This window comes from Amphimedon queenslandica, unplaced genomic scaffold, assembly GCF_000090795.2.
Source record: "Amphimedon queenslandica unplaced genomic scaffold, v1.1 AMPQUscaffold_13470, whole genome shotgun sequence".
Classification (NCBI taxonomy): Eukaryota; Metazoa; Porifera; class Demospongiae; order Haplosclerida; family Niphatidae; genus Amphimedon; species Amphimedon queenslandica.
Window position 1 is genome coordinate 111,745 of NW_003546294.1, and position 18,387 is coordinate 130,131.

Below are 18,387 nucleotides of genomic sequence, written 5' to 3' on the forward strand. Positions count from 1 at the left end.
GTGTCACGTGTAGGGTGGAGCCCTGTGACCATATATGGTAATTCCATTACCCTGGCCCCCACAGCTATGTGTTCGGTTCCTTCATGACCTGTGTATGGAGCACATGGCTGAACCGAGATACAGCGGCTTCTTACATCAAACCTATAGCTCCTACTAGTTGTGTTCTCTACTCCTTCTCTGTTCCCTTCCCTTCCAAATAAGAAGAGTTCAAAGTCTACCGCTGTACTCTCACCATTCTCATCGTGTAACCGAGTAACCCGCGGGAGCACCTGGCGCGCAATCCGGTACACTTGTTTATCCTCTCTTCCCCCGCCGACAGAGGCCTAAACTACACTATACCCATCGCTACTGGATCGGGGAGACTTCTTTTAACTCAACTTGGACTTTATTCTGAAGCTTAAAAGGCTACTCTGTCAAATACCGAGCGGCCGCCCTCTAAAGCTACTCTTAAGCCTTATCTTCTGGCCCCGGTGTTGTTTACTCATCTCTCTCTCTCTCTTCTCTGACTGTCATGCAAGCTCTCCATCGTGTCAATGGAGTAGTATCTTCAGGTCTTCCTTCATCAGTCATACAGTCAGGCACCAGTGATAGACATCAAGATAAAGTTGTCGTGGTGCCATCAATAAATGGCACCAATCTACCAGCTAATAACAATAACAGCATTGGATCAACCAACACTGACATTTTGACTCTGAGCAGACTAGCATCTTTATCAAAGACTTTAAACCAGCCGCCAGGAGGAGGGGGGACAATTGTGGGTACTCTCAAGGGAGGGGTACTAATGGGAGGAGGGGAAACGTCCCGCGGCGAGGGAGGAGGAGGTATGGCAGGCCAACACAAGCTGAACAACAGTCATCTTCATCGTAGCTCGATGACCAAGAACATGAAGACTGAGGCTACACCATCAAATACTACTAATAATAATGGACTTGATAACAACCAGATCTTGTCTTCATCAATCGGGAGAGATGGTCAAGTACAGAACTTTATCAAAAGACACTGCTGCTCTGTCATAGACACTAGGTCCTCTCGTCTCTCTAGTGCCCAGTCAGGTCTTGAGAATAGAGTAAGAGCTTCCCTTAAGACTCTTAGATCCTCTCAGTTGCGTATGAGTCACGCCCACACCCTTAACGAACTAATCTCTCATAAGAAAGGACCCGAAGTTGAAGAAGAGGTTACTCCTCTATTGCTAACTGTTGACGGTTCCAGCAATACCAGTTTCAATTCTAGCATTGATAGTAGTAGCAATGGATCTTTACTGGCTCCTCCTCCTTCCCTTCCTTCGAATGGTAAAGTCTCTTCTGCCCTACAGCAACACCTCCATTGTTTAGAGTCGCTCATCGATGAAGAAGCAACTGACACCAGTTCTGATGAGGAAGAAGAAATGGAGGCTCTGCCTAGAAATGGAAAGACAAAGAGCAAAAATGATAGATATATAAGGTATGGTAATGCATGTCCTTCTCTCCCTCTTCTTATCCCTTGAAATTTTAGCTGTACCTATTATTGGAAGTGTGTTTACATCTTTTACAATGGACACCAGCTTTGATATCTATTACAATGTATTACCTTACTAACTGAAGCATGAGCTTGTGTGAATTGTGGTACATGTACACAAACATATCTTTCTTTCTGTCTTTAAGGAGTGGTGGTATAGTTATAAATGTATGTGTACATATTACTCTCTCTCTCCACTCCACTTAGTTGAGGGTGCATGTATACATGTTAATGTATTAAGCAGACCTTACTAAAAGGTATATCCTTTATAAATAACACAGCACTAGTTTAATTCTTATATTGCTATGCAACACACTTTTTAGTAACCAGTAGCATAATGTCTCAATTTTATAGTTAAGGGTACCAATAATACGTGTTTGTTGTCTTCATGTGTTAAGTGGGGTCCCACTCCCTTACATATTGCCACCTCTATTGTGTATGTCATTTACTGCTAGAGAGAGAGAGGGAGGGAGGAAATCATTAGAGAAAGAGATGGAGTGGGTTGTGAAGCTGTTTTTGAAATGTTTTTTTGTGCCTGACCACATTTACTTTCTCAAACAGCTGCTGTGCCCCTAGTTACAATCTTATTATATTTTATTTTTAATTTCACACACACACACACACACACACACACACACACATGCATTCTCTGCACTGGTACATTGTTTATTGAGATGAATTTGGCAGTAAGTCTTTTGGAATATTTTGTTTAAATTCTTGAGGGTCGTGTTATTATATTTATACATAACATTTAATGATCACCTTGATTATTAATTCTCTATGGATATAGACTATGTACAGGTATGTATATATGGGTGTACCAGTATATGCATTATGTAAGATGTACTAATATATATACATGGGTGGTGATGATGCAATCTGAATTTATTCATGAGTGTCTTTTATTGGCTTCTAGCTTTTCTCTACACTGCCACGTCACTAACTAATGCACATATACACATAATTTGTTTCATAGGTCACATGATTACAATTACTATAATTATTATACAGTGTATGTTATAGCTCCAATAGACACTAGTAGGTTGTGTATCCTTGTTCTACGTAAGGATTCTTTAGGGTATATTTTGTGTACATATTAATGGTGTAGTGTATGCATGTACACATACATGCGTGTGTGTACATGTAATGGCTTGTTGTTATTAGTGGTTGGCTCTGTTTTTAATCTTGTCCATCTTGTAATTGACTATTATAGAGGCTGTTGGTTGTATATTTATATTTATTTATGTCAGAAAGGAAGGAAGACTAGGCACTACAGTGTCTATGTCTAAGCAGGGGGTCTAGTTTATAAAAGGATATATATTTTATTGGATCGTGATTATATCTACTTCATACCACATCAACCTATCATAATTCATTGCCTTTTAATGCACATCCATGTATAGTACATTTGTAATTAGCAGCTGTAAGTTGTCTCTGTCACATATTACTCATATATCGTGTAGAAAATGTGCCGTTTTGTAGTTTTGTATTGCTTTGTATTGCGTGCATCAGTGTAATTTTGTTAACTTGAATCTGTTCAAGTACTAAGTTGAAGTCATAATGTGTCGACATCATGAAAGCTCTGAGTTGATAATCAATGGTGTATGATGATTATTTTATCTCATCATATTGGCAGTTGTTATCCTTCTCAACCACTATGAGTACATGTAGCTCAATCAAAACAGTAGTGGCTGGTTTATTGCTCTTTAATAAACTAATGGGCTTGCCCCCTAACATTGATACCTGTAGCATTATACTATATTGGATTTGAACTTTATGTCTTTGTACAATTCTGGTACACTAGACCGTAATAGTTGATAACACTGTGGCCATTAGCAGAAAGCATTGTACCGTACTTGTGTTATAAATTCTTGGGATATTTTATCAACGTGTCAAACTCGATACTTGATTAGTATATGTACATATTGTCTGTATGTATAATCACTATTAATAATAAGTACATACATGTACATTGCCTGTACACTTAGAGATTTGTGTGTGTGTATGCGTGTAATGGTATACAGCAAGAGAATGTGTTTTTTGTTAGAGTGGGAGTTATGTCTTTCTTTGTGTATGTATTTTATTATTAATTATTATTTATTGCTACTACGAACATTATTATTATTATTACTATCCAGTTACCATTGTTTATTATTTTAATGTCATTAATTTATTTAATAACATCTTATGACATCAGTATCATTAAAATATTTCTTACTATTATCATTGTATTAACTACATGTATGTATTTCATATTTACTACTAATCCCCTTCCTTATATTGACAGGAAACTTGCCGTCAAGCAAAGATGGGAGAAGGACAGAGCCCAGTTAGGTGCCAGGTGGGCCTGGCTCTGTCACCAGATATTGACTCTGAATCAAAAACTTTATCAGTTGGACTCGAGGATACAAACACAGGACCCAAAGGAGACAGTACAACTCACGCCCCATAACCCACCTCCCTCTCCCCTCAATCTTCCCAACTGTGTCTGCGGGTTACAAAATGGCCACAGCGATCATAAGGTCTCAGGGGGGCAGCCCCCCCAGCGAGGCAACGGCTCGACGCTTCTCTCCAAGCCGCCACTCGGGGGTAAAGTGAACGGGGGTGTCACGTGTTCGTGTCAGTTTCGTCAGATGTTGCTCTCAAACCAGTCATTAATGATGAGTCATCCTCTTCAAGTTGGGGATCTTGTCGGGTGTTCGTTCCCTGTTCTTGTCATGGATGAGGCGAATCAGGTCTCAGCTAGGACCCGTGGAACTCACCGGGCGCCTAAGAGGAAGCTTGTGAGAATGAAAGAAAAGAGACAGGAGAGGAGAAAGGGGAAGAGGTCAGGCTGTTCTACCGTTGATGAGTCTTACCATCCTCATCTCTCACAGGAAGGAGGTAAAGGAAAAGAGAGAGAGAAAGGGAAGAGAGAGAGAATGAAGGAAAAGGAAAGAATGATAATCTGTGTAGGAGAGAGTGCCAGTTTACACATATTTTTGATTATGTAATAGTTACATGTAGTTAGCTTTGCTGCATGTACATGTTAAAGCCAGCAATTAGAATTTCAGTAATTATACACTCCACTTTCTGATTGGGTCACTTTTGATCTTAAATATAGTGTAATTTTAGCTTCTTTAGCTATGCAATTCCCTCTTGTAACAACATGGCTGATGTAGTACATCCTTGTACAGTATTTCAATGACTACATTATATACAGTTGTGTTTGTATGTATTTTTTATTTATTTTATTTTCATTAAATTGAATATGAAAACCCACCTGTCCATACAAATAAATTATTACTTTTATTTAATTATTTAATTCAATTATTATTACTATAGATGTGCCGTCTAATGTCTGGTTGGATTCGTCATTACATCAAGTCCTTCAAGAGCATTCATATGCTTCTCTTCCACTACCTAAGAAGCGTAAAGTATCAGCTGCAGCCACTACAACAGCTGCTTCTAATAGCTGTAGTACCGTTACTAATCTGTTTGATCATGCTGCTACCATCAATCATTCATTACTGAGTATGTTAATCAATTTATTTCACTCTCTCTCCTTCTCTCTCTCTTTGCTTGCTCATTTTTAATATTATTAATATTTGCCTATTTTATTGGTATTTTTCTTTGAAGGATTAGAAAGGAGCAAGTCTTTCTCTCCCTCTCCTTCTCCCCTTGATGTGTCCTCTTCTATTGGAGAGAAAGGTCAGCTACATGTAGCTGCTTAGATACATTACCCATTCATGTGTATCAGTATATGCATATACACTGTACATTCTAAATGTTGTGTTTCAGGTTCACTTTACAATTTTATTGGGGAAAACATAATTTTTAGTGCTGAGAATGAGTGGGTTTGTGGGCTGGTTGGTAATGTCAGTGTGTGTATTGTTGTATGTTTGTCTGTGGGGATACTATGAGATTCTTCCCATCATCATCATCATAAAAGGATTTATTGTGGTCACTCAGTTTGTATATGTGGTCATGTTGTAGGGCCCTTCTGTTCTTTATGTCCTCTCTCTCTCTCTCTCTCTCTCTCTCTCTCTTTCTCTCTCTCTTTTTTTTTTTCTTTCTCTCTCTCCCTTCCTCCCTCTCTCCCTCCCCTCTCTCCCTTCCTCCCTCTCTCTCTCTGTTTCTCTCTCATAAAACACTATCTTCATTTGTTTATTTTTATGATTTATGACTGTTTATTCATGTACTTATGCTTACATTACAGGTATACCACGAAAGAGACACAGTGCCAATTCGTTTGATGACTCCTCCCATCCTGTCACGCCCACCTCACTAATGAAGAAAAAGAAAGGCGTGACCACACCCCAATACGACATCAATAACATAGTCATACCTTACTCCATCCTATCCACTACTACGAGGCTTGAGAAACTCGAGTACAAGGAGATTATAACTCCAAAGTGGCGTAAAGTGTCATCGCATCCAGCTCATCCCCTGCCTCCTCTACCTAACGGAGAGCACATGGAGACTGAGCAGAAGGCTGAAGGAGTGAAGGAGAATGGCGTTGTGAGGAATGGTGGAGAGAGTGTTCAACAAAATGGTGACAAGGAGACCGTGAACTGTGACAATGAGATTGAGAGCGATGAGGAGGTAAGCTATGCTTCTATATAATCACAAATATGTGGCTGCTAATTGTTTTATTTGATTAAATTATTTGTACCATATACCGTACGTTGTTCACCTTTTTTAGGGCTGTAAATTTCGTGAATCTTCAAAGAAAATTGTGCAATTTACAGCCCTCAAAAAAAGGCGCCCTACGGCATTTATATTGTACAGTTTTGTTGGCCATATTTTTGAGCAATTAACTTTAAAAAGTTATAGAAAACCCAATTTTGATCAGAATCAACTCAAAGTTCTTCACAACATAGCTGCAGTACATGTATATGCATCAGAAAAAAATTCATAAAAATCTAATTTTGATTGGAATCAGTTAAAACTTCATACACAGCATAAGTACATGTATATACAGGGACTTTGGCCGGATTTTAGAGTAACTTTAAAAATTCGTAAAAAATCCAATTTTGATCGGAATCAGCTCAAACTTGCGACATAACTTATATGTATCAGAAAAAATTATTAAAATGGAGAATTCTCTCCTAGTCATTTTTGGCAAAATTTGGCTGATGACCCTGTACTATGGTACATGGTCTTTGGCTGGATTTTAGAGTAACTTTAAAAATTTGTAAAAAATCCAATTTTGATCAGAATCAGCTCAAACTTGCTACACAACATAAAAATGTGTATATGCATCAGAAAAAATTATAAAAATGGAGAATTCTCTTGTAGCCATTTTTGGTGAAATTTGGCCAAAGTCCCTGTACTATAGTACAGGAACTTTGGCCTGATTTTTGAGCCACTTTAAGAATTCATTACAAATCCAATTTTGATTGAAATGAGCTGAAACTTTCTGCGCAACACAAATACAGGCATATGCATCAAATAAAATTATAAAAATGGAAAATTCCCCCTTAGTCATTTTTGATGAAATTTGGCCAATGACCCTGTACTATTGGCCAATTTGGCCAATGTGTACTATAATATAAAGCGTTTTGTTAAATTTTGTATATGCATCAAATAAAATTATAAAAATGGAAATTCTCTCTTAGTCATTTTTGATTGACCAGTTTGGCCAATGTGTACTATATAATATAGGATGTTTTGTTAAATTTTGGAACAAATTTATAAATTGATTTGATACTGACAGATGCCTGTGGAAGCTGTTCATAACAATACAAAAATGAAGTATCCATCCTTGTAAAGGCATAAAAATATCCTTGCTTGACCACTGTTATTTTAGACCAATACTCAATAAATGTATTTACTCATTTCATTTATCATTATAGGATGATTCTGATGCTGTATTCGCTATAAGGCACGACAGGTGTGAAGCCAAAGAGCGTAACCGCTACCTCAATTTTGTCACAGGCAATCGTAAAAGACCACGTCCGTCCCAACTCTCGTCTACCCCTGACTCTGGCTCCCTCTCTCCTTCCTTTCCCAGCACTCCTCCTCCTCCTGTAGAGAGGGTCGAGAGAGTACCTCAAGTCCCCCCATGGTCCCCACGGAAGTTCCCACTAGCTGGTAATGATGAGTTTATGTAGATATAGCTTGAACACTTGACAGCTTACTAAGTAGTCTATCTTTAATCAGGACCAATTGAATAAGTGAAATACCGTGTAGCGTAAAATTATTGAGGGCTGTAAATTTCACGATTTTTTTGAAGATTCACGGAAATTACTTAATTATTTTGGCACAAGATGGCAGATGGCATAAATTTGCAAAAATTAAATCTGCAAAATAGATTTTAAGGCAAACTCACGAAATTTACAGCCCTTGAAAATTTTGCGCTATGTGGTACACAAGAGGGAGAGAGAGACAGATATTTAAAAGAGAGAGATATATATAGACAGACTTATTGTTCAATTTATTATAGTCTAGCATTAGAGTGTTCTAGAGTCACAAAGACTAGTGTAAGAAGAGAGGAGAATGGAGCAATTGAGAATACACGTAGTTCAGAATTAAGACTATAACACTATACATGTAAAGATTAGAATAACCTGTGCATGTATAAACAATAATGTGAACAGTGTGCTTACAAGTATAATTAAAGGGATACTGGCGCAGTTTACGGAAGAGCTGCATGGCTTTAGTACACGGAAGGTTTATAAACAAAAAATGGCTGCGGGTTTATATCTTGTAATATAACAACAGTTTATGCTCTGATTCTTGCTTCTGGAGCTCTGATACTTCAACAAATGATGCTTTTTGTTCATCTTCACCAAACTAAGAGGTAAGTACTTAACTGCATTTTTCTTCATCAAGTTTGCCATCCGTAAAAGGCTAGTGTCTTTTTGACAGGTGAGTTTGACCATGTAGCTGTGTTTGCTGGAGTCCATATCTTTCTGAGCTCTTCTCTGGCCTTTATTTGACATCTTCACTTAGCAGGACTTTCTCTCCATTCTTCTGAATGCCAATATGAACGCTCAAAGAACCTTTGCATAAGTTCTGCCATTTTTCTTTGACGAAATATGATTTTTGGTCACCAAAAATCATATTTCGTCATCAATTTTACGAAAAGTGCGCAGATATCCGTACACGGCGACAGTATCCCTTTAAGTAATTAATTACACAGTACAAGTTCTTTCACTGATTACTCTAATATGTCCCTCAACAGGTAAAGACCTCGATTATCTTACGAAAGCCGCACCTGTCCCGCCCCCTCTCATTAAAAAGGTTATTCAATATGTTCCTGTCTTGGATTACTCTCGTATGTCATCCTCGCCCTCTCCCCTACCAAACCACGCCCCTTCAACCCCGCCCCCTCTTCTAACGAGCCCCATTGCATCAGAAGGTACGGATGAGTGTCCGTTATCCAACTCCCAGTGGATGGCCACTACTCACGTGAAGCATTTAGATCAACCCCCTACTGCTTCATCTTCCGGTATCATATTGAAGTTATCAAAGCCGAAACAAGCAGCTGTTTAATAGCACATGTAACAAAGAAAACTAGAGGATTCATACAATTCGTGTTTGTTATATCTCTGTACCCTACTGACTCAGCTATTGTATAATCGTAGAAGAGTTAACACTGCATTTGTAACACTATTGCAGTGTTATTGGACTATTGTAACACTGCATTTCATTACCTTTTCATTGTGGACTGGAATCTTTTTGATTGGCATAGAACACACTCTCTCCTATACACTATACAGCATTGTTTATTATTATTATTATTATTATTATTATTATTATTATTACATTATTATTATTATTATTGTGACCCAATATTGTGACCTGTTAAGTTGTTGAATATCATTGTCCTTTTGTTTGATGATTCAACTTGCTACGTAGCCCCCTTCTTTCTTTTCTTTCTATAATATTTCTCTTTCCCCATTTATCATTGTTTAATCTCTATTATATATATATATATATATAATCTGTATCAATCTTTCTCTCTCTCTCTCTCTCCTTTCTACTACACGTCTCTTCACAAAAAAATTGTAAATAGAATGTCAGTTAAAAAATAGAGTTTTTAAATAAAAAAAAGTCATACAAAATAATGCAAAAATAATATTTCAATTTTTTTGCTGCTATGATAATACTCATAAATGTGCAGCTATATATTAATTCAGTTCTTATCTGAAGATTGGGACTACCTCCCTGATGGGCTGTCTATCCAAGGCACACTGTGTGATCTGTGTCACACACTCTTTGCAAAATGTCTACAAAATACAAACTAAATATTACTCTAAACCATACATGTTCACACACACACACACACGCAATCATTATCTCATGCATTATATAAGTTACATTTTATTGGCAATATGTAATATATGTAATTGCTGGCAGTCAACACAACATTCCATGGGCTGTAGAAATTTTGAGGTGATTCTGATCATTTACATGTAGTTAGAGTGCTTATTAAGGCTAGCTTTCTCTCAAATAAAATCCATTAAGTAAATGATTACAAGTTTACATAAATGTAGAAGATCCATCTAAACCTTGCGTACAATTAAAGATGCTTGTAATAACAAAGATTTACTGTAGTAGATGCTGTTGACTCATACCTGATGCCCACAAGGGAGTATGATGGTGTTGATTGGATTATCCATACAAATCAGACAGTACTGTCCATTGGAGCTGCTCCTGTCCTGAGAGGAGGGAGGGGGAGAGAGGAGAGATGGAGCTTTCCTCGCCTCGACTAAGACCTTCCTCATCTGATTAGTAGTAGCCACTTCAAACGGAACCTAGACGTGAAATAAATTCATTATATGCAAATTTATATGTACAATACATGTCATCTACACATACCCAGCCAATTCACATTAAAAAATCTATTATTAGTTATCTCACAATACATATATCTCGTATCCTATATCTTATATTGCATATATGTATTTATGCATATAATTACTACGTTATATTACAACTACTGTACATTAATTCTGATACCTTTCCTTCGGAATCTTTGATATCCAGTTTAGCTCCATTCTCTATTAATATCTTAGCAATATCAATGTGATTCATGCAACTAGCAATATGTAATGGGGACTGAGAGAACATACCACCCTAATAATAATAATAATAATAATAATAATAATAATAATAATAATAATAGTCATATCATAATATGTACCTTTTTGTTGACGTCAGCTCCAAGGTTTATCAATAGCTTAACAGTGTCACTGTTTCCATTATCAGAGGACTGGTGGAGTGCTGTGTAGCCATTGTGATAGAATTCTGTGTCTACTGATATGCTTTCATCATTGATTAGCTCAGTGATGGCAGCAGTGTCATCCTCCATTGCTGCTACTAATAATCTGTTACTACCAATAGCAAGTAACCTGTAAGTGTAATACATTGATTGAATAAAGCAAATACATGCATTATTAAGTAGTTTAATAGATTAAGTACTATTGATAAATTAAGTATTATTAATAGAGTAATAGATACATGTACTACTTTTTATAGATTTTTAGGCTGCTACATATAGTTCTATTAATAGATTTTTAGGAGTACTATATTAGTAGGTTTGGCAAAAGGCAGTTTATTTACTGCCATATAGAATAACTGGATAATTAATGCATGCTGAGAAATAATATCAGTGTTCCTAGATAAGCTATTAGTATTGTTATTGTTACTATCGTGTTGTGATAAGTACTTCATTAATGGATTACTTGCGTATCTCTGGGTCATTAGTACAATCAAAAGGCAGTTCACCAGCATGATTAGTATTCCCTTTGTCAGCTCCAATTGATAGCAGATACTTGACAGTGTCTGCACTATTAATGGCTGCAGCTTCATGCAGTGGAGTGCTCAATGTATCAGTACTCTGTAATAATGGATATTGTTGAATTACATGATGAATAAATAAAGATGAAAGTTTATTTAATACAAAGGTGCAGTGTTTCCTTACTTTAGCGTTAATGTCAGCTCCATACTCCATTAGGAGCTTCAGTAGAGGCACATTGCCATTACTGGCAGCTGCTAGAACTGGTATTTGACTTGTCGATCCGTTCAAACATACCTGAATAATGCACAAGGACATCAGTGTGTATCAGAAAATGTACTAAAAATTAGGGGTGATTTCAGAGCCAATATTGGCTCGTTTCTAAAAATGCCCATAACTCAAAAATTTTTGGAAAAAAAACATACTATAGTTTTGCTTTTTCTGAAAATTTACTGCTTTCAATAATATTGATAACTAAAAAATTTAGACTGAAGCGAAGGTGGGAAAAACCATGGGCTAAAATCTCTCCATTATGCTCAGTCTACTGAAAACCTATTTTGTATTTTATTCTCCTACCTTAGCCCCGTGATCAAGCAATGCCTTGGCAAATCCATAAAGGCCATCATCACAGACTTGAGCTAGGACAGGAACATCATCTAACAAGACATCAGGAGACACAACACCAGACTGCAGCAACGAACTAAAAAAGAACAATAATAATAATAATTTGTTTTTCCAAATATTAAGTAGACAGTATCTTATTTACATGAACTCGTCAAGGTTTTTGTCATTCAGAGCAGCTAACAGTTTCTCGGTGGGAGTGGTCAACAGCGACAAAACCGTCTGAAGCTTATTGAGTTTAGTGGCCTGCCATTCTAATAGCGTCTCCACAGAACATGATGGAGCACTCTCCTAAAATAAAATAAAATAAAAATAAGAATTACACACTGTATGTAAGCTTTATCTCACCTGTCTTAGCATGTTCACTGAGCGTCGTGGAAACAAACTAGCCTCAACCACAGACTAATAATTAAAAAAAGAAAATATAATAAAACAAAAAGAAAGACAAAAGAGAGAGAGGGAAAGAGAAGGAGAGAGAGGTAGAAGGATGGATACTTCTGATCTATTTCTTTGTTTAAGACGTGTCATACATTCCTCAGTTTCTTCAATGACTTTAAGGACCCTCTCTCTAACAGTGATGGCATCATTATCCGCTTCCTAAAATAAAAACAAAAAAACATAATAAAATAATAATAATCAAATAAACATTTTACCTCACAGTTAGCACCCACTGACAATAAAAACTGAACAATATTGATATGACCTACAATAAAAATAAATTATTATTACTAATTTAATAAATCACATACTCATGTGATTATCAAATTTAAAAATAATTTGTATGTCGTAGTAATTCAAACGGACAGCCAGCGATTTCAATAGTAATACAACTATCAATACTTTCACATTAAATGTAACAAGTGAGCTAGCTCTACCCTAGTTAAAATTCGCATGAAATAGCACACCAAACCATCATGCTATATAAGGAACAGGAGATTCTTCAATACCTATCAAGAAAGGAAGGAACACTTTGAGGCAATGATAATAATAATGAAGACCATGATTTCACTGCTCTATTTGATTGCTAGCATAACCTATGTACTAGGGTGAGTTGAATCTAGTGACAAGGTTCACTATGCTGTAAAATCTAAACTAATTCATAATTCTGTATTTGTAGTTCATTCCCTAGCTTGCCTTGATGTCTGCATTTACACACACACACACACACACCATACGGGGCAACTCTATTGCAGGCAAAATTTGTGCTTTAATCCACTGATATTACCATACATATTACATATTACTGTATCAGCAAAATAGTTCAAAAGAAAATGTTAAAATTAGTCATAAATTGCTTTCAGTAGAGTTGTTAGTGTCTATATATTTTTCTGCTATTTCTAGAGAATGGCCTCTCTCTCTTGATATGGGCTGCTCTCAATTCGTTACTCAAGTAGTTTGCTCTTTCCAGTTTAAAAACCTCGCTATGGAGGACTTCTATCTCCTCAAGCGTAACACCCCACTTGAGGGACTCCTCTCTCCTTTCATTGCAGTCAAATTCAATGACGATGCCCTCGCATATGAAGGACGCTACGTGTATCAAGGCCCTCCTACAAAAGATGATTTTATACTCATTAGGGCAGGAGAAAGCATTGAAAAAATCATACAAGTCAATGATGCTTTTTTCTTCTCTTTTGATGGCAGCTACAGCATAGAATATACCGGCAACTTGCATTACCTGTCCAAATATAGCTTTGAGGCTGGTATTAGCAAGATACGCAACATGGAGCTTAAGGAGATAAGCTTTAGTAAATCCATTTCCCTTGAGTTGGAAAGAGTCAGCTCATTTTCTGCTCCAAATCAATTCAGAGAGGAAATAGAGGTCAAAGAGGAAGACATTGTTCACGTGGAATCCTGTTCTAGTGCTGGCTTTATCGGAGGGACGCAAGGAGAGAGGGAGAACACAACAAAAGCCCACAAGGAGCTCTGCGATGGATCAATCAATGCGTTGGACAGGGTGAGAAGGGATCGACTCTACAGGAAATGGTTTGGGAGATACAGCAGGAGGAGAGCTTATAGAGTAAAAGAGGTCTACTGGGCAATTGAGAACGGACTGTACTATTATAATGCCACTTATTTCATACGCCCATTTGACTGCCAACCTAACTGGTATGGATACACCTACTACGGTTCTGACATAGTCTACCTCTGTGACCTATTCTTTGAAGATCCTGTGTACTGTCGTAGAGATGGGGGTAGCATGGAGGCAACACTGATCCACGAGTGGTCACACGCTTTTGGGTACACAGAGGACTATGCATCCGGCGAGAGGGATGTGAAGAGGCTGGCTAGGAAGTATCCATGGAAAGCTGTCAATAATGGGGAGTCATACGAGTTTTACTACTGTCGCGCAAAGGAATATAAAGATATTAATTAGAGGCTGCAAATTATTAACTGGACTGTAAACTAAGTTACAAATATAGTTATAATAAGTTTAATACTACTACTACTACTAATAATAATAATAATACTAACAATTTCGGTTCTTATTATTATTATTATGATAAAATCATTAAAATGTCTTACCAGCTATAGCTGCATAGAAGAGTGGTGTCCAGCCGTCACTGCCACCGTGAATACCAATGGATGCACCATAAGACACTAACAACTGAACCAGCTCCCTATCAGGCAGAGTCTGTTAATGAGCATAAGAATCCCATTCACTTACATTGATCCTATTATGCATGCTAAATGCAGTGGGGCATGATTCTGATCATTTCTTAGATTTATAATATCCTCCCCCTCATCCTCTTTCTCTTCTTTGTCATGAAGCTCTTCTAATAATTTACTAACTCGATCAGCATCTCCACTTTGTACAGCAATGCATAGAGACATTGGCTTCTGCAAAAATATGATATACATGTACACATAAAATAATGACATTAACTCATGCTAGAGTATTCTCTTATTACTAACAGAGTGTAGGAGATGACAGGCTTCTCCCTGGCAAAGATTGAGAGCTGTATATCCTCCTATGTCTCTCACAAACTCTTGAGCACCTGAACTCAGTAACAGCTGGACTATAGGTGCATGTCCGTTGCTACTAGCATAATGTAGAGCAGTACGCTGCCTTGTACCACCTCTCATGTTAACATCAACCTAATCACATGATATAGTCATAATATACACATCATACAATAATGATATTTTAGTGAGGAGAGTAATATTTGGCAAATTTGTCTGTGGAAAGTAATTAGCAAATTTTGTATTGGCAACTTTGTACAACATATCATTGGTATGCTCAGACTGAAACAAGATTGTGGGTTTTATATATTGGCAATATCTTCACAAAACCATCAATAGCAAGTTTTATTGAGGATAATAATTTTCGCAATTACTTGGCTGTATCCAGAAGTTCACGAAATTGAATTGCCACTATTGTGTCATTTTGTACCATATTAAATTGATTTTCAAGGAATTTAATATTGCAAATTTTCAAAAATCTGCAAAATTTGTTATCCTCAAATAAAACCCCTATACGACAGTAGCAGTATCAATTCCTCGCCAATAATTAAGGTATCTTGCATAGTACTTACCCCATTCATTATTAGCAGCTCAACTATTTCAGGGTATCCTTTAGCTGATGAAAGGTGCAGAGCATTTTTATGTCTCAGTCCCAGTACATTAGGGCTGGTGGGCGTGGTTGAAAGTAGGCGTGTCACTTCTGGCATATCGCCAGCATCAGCAGCTGCACACAGCAATATAGAGTTTAATATCAGTTTCCTGTAAGGGATAAAAACAACATTCACTTGTAGAGCAAAAAGTTGTTTAAGCTGATTCTGTTATCTCAATAATGCAAGAATTGTTTATCAATCTGTTCGATTGTGTCGGTGGTCTGTCACTTATATTATAAAGTTCTGCTTTAACATTAAGACCATAAGCAATATACACTACATTCAGCTCACAACTTCAAAATTGTAATCCAAATTAACTTAAACACTTAAAGGCTGTTTCAGCATGTTCAACTAGGACCTCTAGTGCTACTGAATTATCCTCTTGTTATTTTTAATCCTTTATTTGTGTCACTGAGAAGTTTTTATTATTATTATCATATTTTATTATTACTCTATAGGTGACATACAGAGTGGAGTCATTACCTCACAGTGTAGCTGGTCGTAAGGGCCAGTGGTGGCAAATGCTCGTTATTCCTCATCTCCATATCCCCACCATACTGTAACAATAGTGACATTATCTTGTCATTGTTACGCAAAGCAGCATAATGGACTGCTGTGTATCCTAGCTCACCACCAGGTTTATTAACCTACAGTAACAAATGAAAATCACTTGTACATGATAAATGTACTATTAAGTAATAACACTGTAATACTCCATAGGAAATGGATGAATACTGGACTACATGTATACTCATATATAAATGATGTACACTATTACAGTGCTTTAATTTCATTTTGCTGATTCACAATTGAAATTGCTGCACATGCTCATAATTATGCATTACAGTTTATATAAGTACACAAAATGTTAGCCACAGTCATGCAACCCACGATAGCTTTTACAAATAACACTGCATATAGAGGTAGAGCCTAACTTTGGGCTGTTGTATAGTAATCTTTTGATAAAACAATTTTTGGATGGGTTATATAACCCTGCTTGTGAATTAATGTTAATGACAATTATTTAATCTCAAAAATTGCAGTACATGTACATTGTACATGTGTAATATGCATCTGTCCACAAAAAGTACCCAGATAAAAACTTTTTAATTGCAAAACCGTTAGAGTTGAACATATTTAGCTTACATTGGCTCCTCTTGACAGTAAGTATCTGGTCATATCCTCATCATCGTTATCAATAGCAATGTGAAGCATTAAACAAGGTCTGTGGTGACCCACTGATACAGGGACTGACTGACGGGCCAATAAGGCTCCGCCCAGTTGAAAGGGTTTCTGAGATGACGCTGAGAATAAATTATTGTATTTCTCGTCTTCCTCATACGAAGGAGCCTTGTATTCTGTGTTGATGTCGAACGACGTCAGAGGGGTCACAGGGTTAAATATTGTAAAAGATACATCAATTGGAGTTGTATCCTCAGCTCCTATTCATAATAGAATATAAATACAATGTATCTGTATAACAGCAATTCAATGAATATGCAGGTAACAATAATTATTATACTAGACTAATGTAAGACATTTAAAAGGTGAGCTAAGCATTGATCACTGATTATGATTGCACTAGATGCAGCTAGCATACAAAGCAAAGCATAATAAGAATAATGTAATACTAATACTAATGTAATACTAATGTAATGTAATACTAATGTAATACTAATACTAATGTAATACTAACCAGTTATGGTAAGTGAGGGTATTGTATTAGTAGGAGGCTCCATTGCGTCTATCATTTGTTTGAGTCCCATCACATCCCTCAGTTCTGTTAAATTGAATAGTTTAGCAGTTAGTTCAATGTCCTTTGGTAGGGCAGTAACCTCCCATACAATGATACCAGTGGTGAAACAAATACCAGAGTGTAGCAATACTCCCTCCTCAATGGTAGTCGTGTGATTGGTCACGTGATCAATAGAAAGACCAGATTTATTAGTTAAATCTTTTAAAATAAATTTTCCATTTGAGTCAGGAGGTGCTGATTTCAGTGTAAAGTGTTCTCTCTCCATTTGAGACTCGGCAGGTAAAGAAACACGAGAGGAGGAGGGAGAGGGAGAGGTGCCAATTACAACACCCTCTGGACCAATGTGATAAACACGTCCTATCAACCGACGTACAACAAATGGAGTAGGCATGTCCTCATCTTTAGAGATAGCATTAATGATTTTAAGGGAAACAAATTCACCCAAAGGAACAGACAGAGAATCTGTTAATAGAAAGAAGTACTAGTACTACTAATAGAAACAAGTACTATTAATAGAACAGGTACTATTAATAGAACAGGTACTATTAATAGAACAAGTACTATTAATAAAAGCAAGTACTATTAATAGTTAGGAAGACAGTGTTTATTTTTGCGATATTTTTGAGGTAAAAATAAACAATAATGCTGCCATAGTTGACAGAGTACCATGATGATGATAGTTGGACTCATTCTGAATTAATAATTATATTAAAGTACCGTCATTCCTCTCATGTTCCTCATCAATTGAGTCAATGCTTCTTGTAGAGAGGAGAACATTTGCATGAGTCCGTCCCATTCTCCTCCTCCTAGTCCTTCCCTGCATTACAGGAGACACTGCTCCACTCACTGTACTTACATGCTGTGAACGTGATGCTGTACTCTATATAGTAATTAAAATGACCGTATAATATTAATTTATTTATTATCAGTATACACCTGAAATTCTCTTTCTCTGTTTTGAATGTATCCTTCCAGAGATGCTATCCTCTGCTGGGCTATGCTCAACTGTGATTTTAGAGCGTTTTGTCCCAGACTTTGAGTTCTCCTGCCTAACATGATGAAGCAGATTGCTCCTCTGCAATGAAGACTGGAGTTATATTAGTGATTGCAAGGAAGCTGAATGTGCTGGTAGACTAAATTGAACTTGAGAAAGAGAAGAAGGGCTAAAACAGCAAACT

The 18,387-nt window shown here is 36.9% G+C and overlaps 2 protein-coding genes across 2 annotated transcripts; one reads left to right on the forward strand and one right to left on the reverse strand.

The window, feature by feature from the left end:
* The first annotated feature begins 36 nt into the window (after nucleotides 1-36).
* On the forward strand, nucleotides 37-9,385 carry LOC105312144 (KAT8 regulatory NSL complex subunit 1-like). The gene is made up of 7 exons (XM_011404553.2): nucleotides 37-1,440; nucleotides 3,782-4,377; nucleotides 4,819-5,007; nucleotides 5,113-5,184; nucleotides 5,693-6,078; nucleotides 7,332-7,569; nucleotides 8,663-9,385. Exons 1-7 carry the CDS (start codon nucleotides 512-514, stop codon nucleotides 8,971-8,973), a joined length of 2,721 nt encoding a protein of 906 aa, XP_011402855.1. The 5' UTR covers nucleotides 37-511; the 3' UTR covers nucleotides 8,974-9,385.
* Nucleotides 9,386-9,486: 101 nt separating this feature from the next.
* Nucleotides 9,487-18,365, reverse strand: LOC105312145 (ankyrin-3-like). Its single transcript, XM_011404554.2, has 20 exons — nucleotides 18,146-18,365; nucleotides 17,927-18,089; nucleotides 17,150-17,671; nucleotides 16,600-16,895; nucleotides 15,937-16,100; nucleotides 15,376-15,562; nucleotides 14,756-14,938; nucleotides 14,508-14,680; nucleotides 14,366-14,460; nucleotides 12,496-12,545; nucleotides 12,338-12,439; nucleotides 12,191-12,244; nucleotides 11,988-12,133; nucleotides 11,798-11,921; nucleotides 11,408-11,518; nucleotides 11,169-11,323; nucleotides 10,628-10,835; nucleotides 10,444-10,560; nucleotides 10,059-10,238; nucleotides 9,487-9,710 (listed from the first exon to the last, which is right to left on the reverse strand). Exons 1-20 carry the CDS (start codon nucleotides 18,263-18,265, stop codon nucleotides 9,624-9,626), a joined length of 3,237 nt encoding a protein of 1,078 aa, XP_011402856.2. The 5' UTR covers nucleotides 18,266-18,365; the 3' UTR covers nucleotides 9,487-9,623.
* Nucleotides 18,366-18,387: the final 22 nt, after the last annotated feature.

Bases quoted from the DNA above. Each gene is read 5' to 3' on its own strand.
- LOC105312144 (XM_011404553.2), top strand. From the start codon at position 512: ATGCAAGCTCTCCATCGTGTCAATGGAGTAGTATCTTCAGGTCTTCCT. The intron at 5,185-5,692 runs GTCAGCTACATG...CTTACATTACAG, and splicing joins CTCTTCTATTGGAGAGAAAG to GTATACCACGAAAGAGACAC. The intron at 6,079-7,331 runs GTAAGCTATGCT...TTATCATTATAG, and splicing joins AGATTGAGAGCGATGAGGAG to GATGATTCTGATGCTGTATT.
- LOC105312145 (XM_011404554.2), bottom strand. From the start codon at position 18,265: ATGTTAGGCAGGAGAACTCAAAGTCTGGGACAAAACGCTCTAAAATCA. The intron at 16,896-17,149 runs GTTAGTATTACA...TATTATGAATAG, and splicing joins ACCCTCACTTACCATAACTG to GAGCTGAGGATACAACTCCA. The intron at 15,563-15,936 runs GTAATGACTCCA...TATCCCTTACAG, and splicing joins ACGACCAGCTACACTGTGAG to GAAACTGATATTAAACTCTA.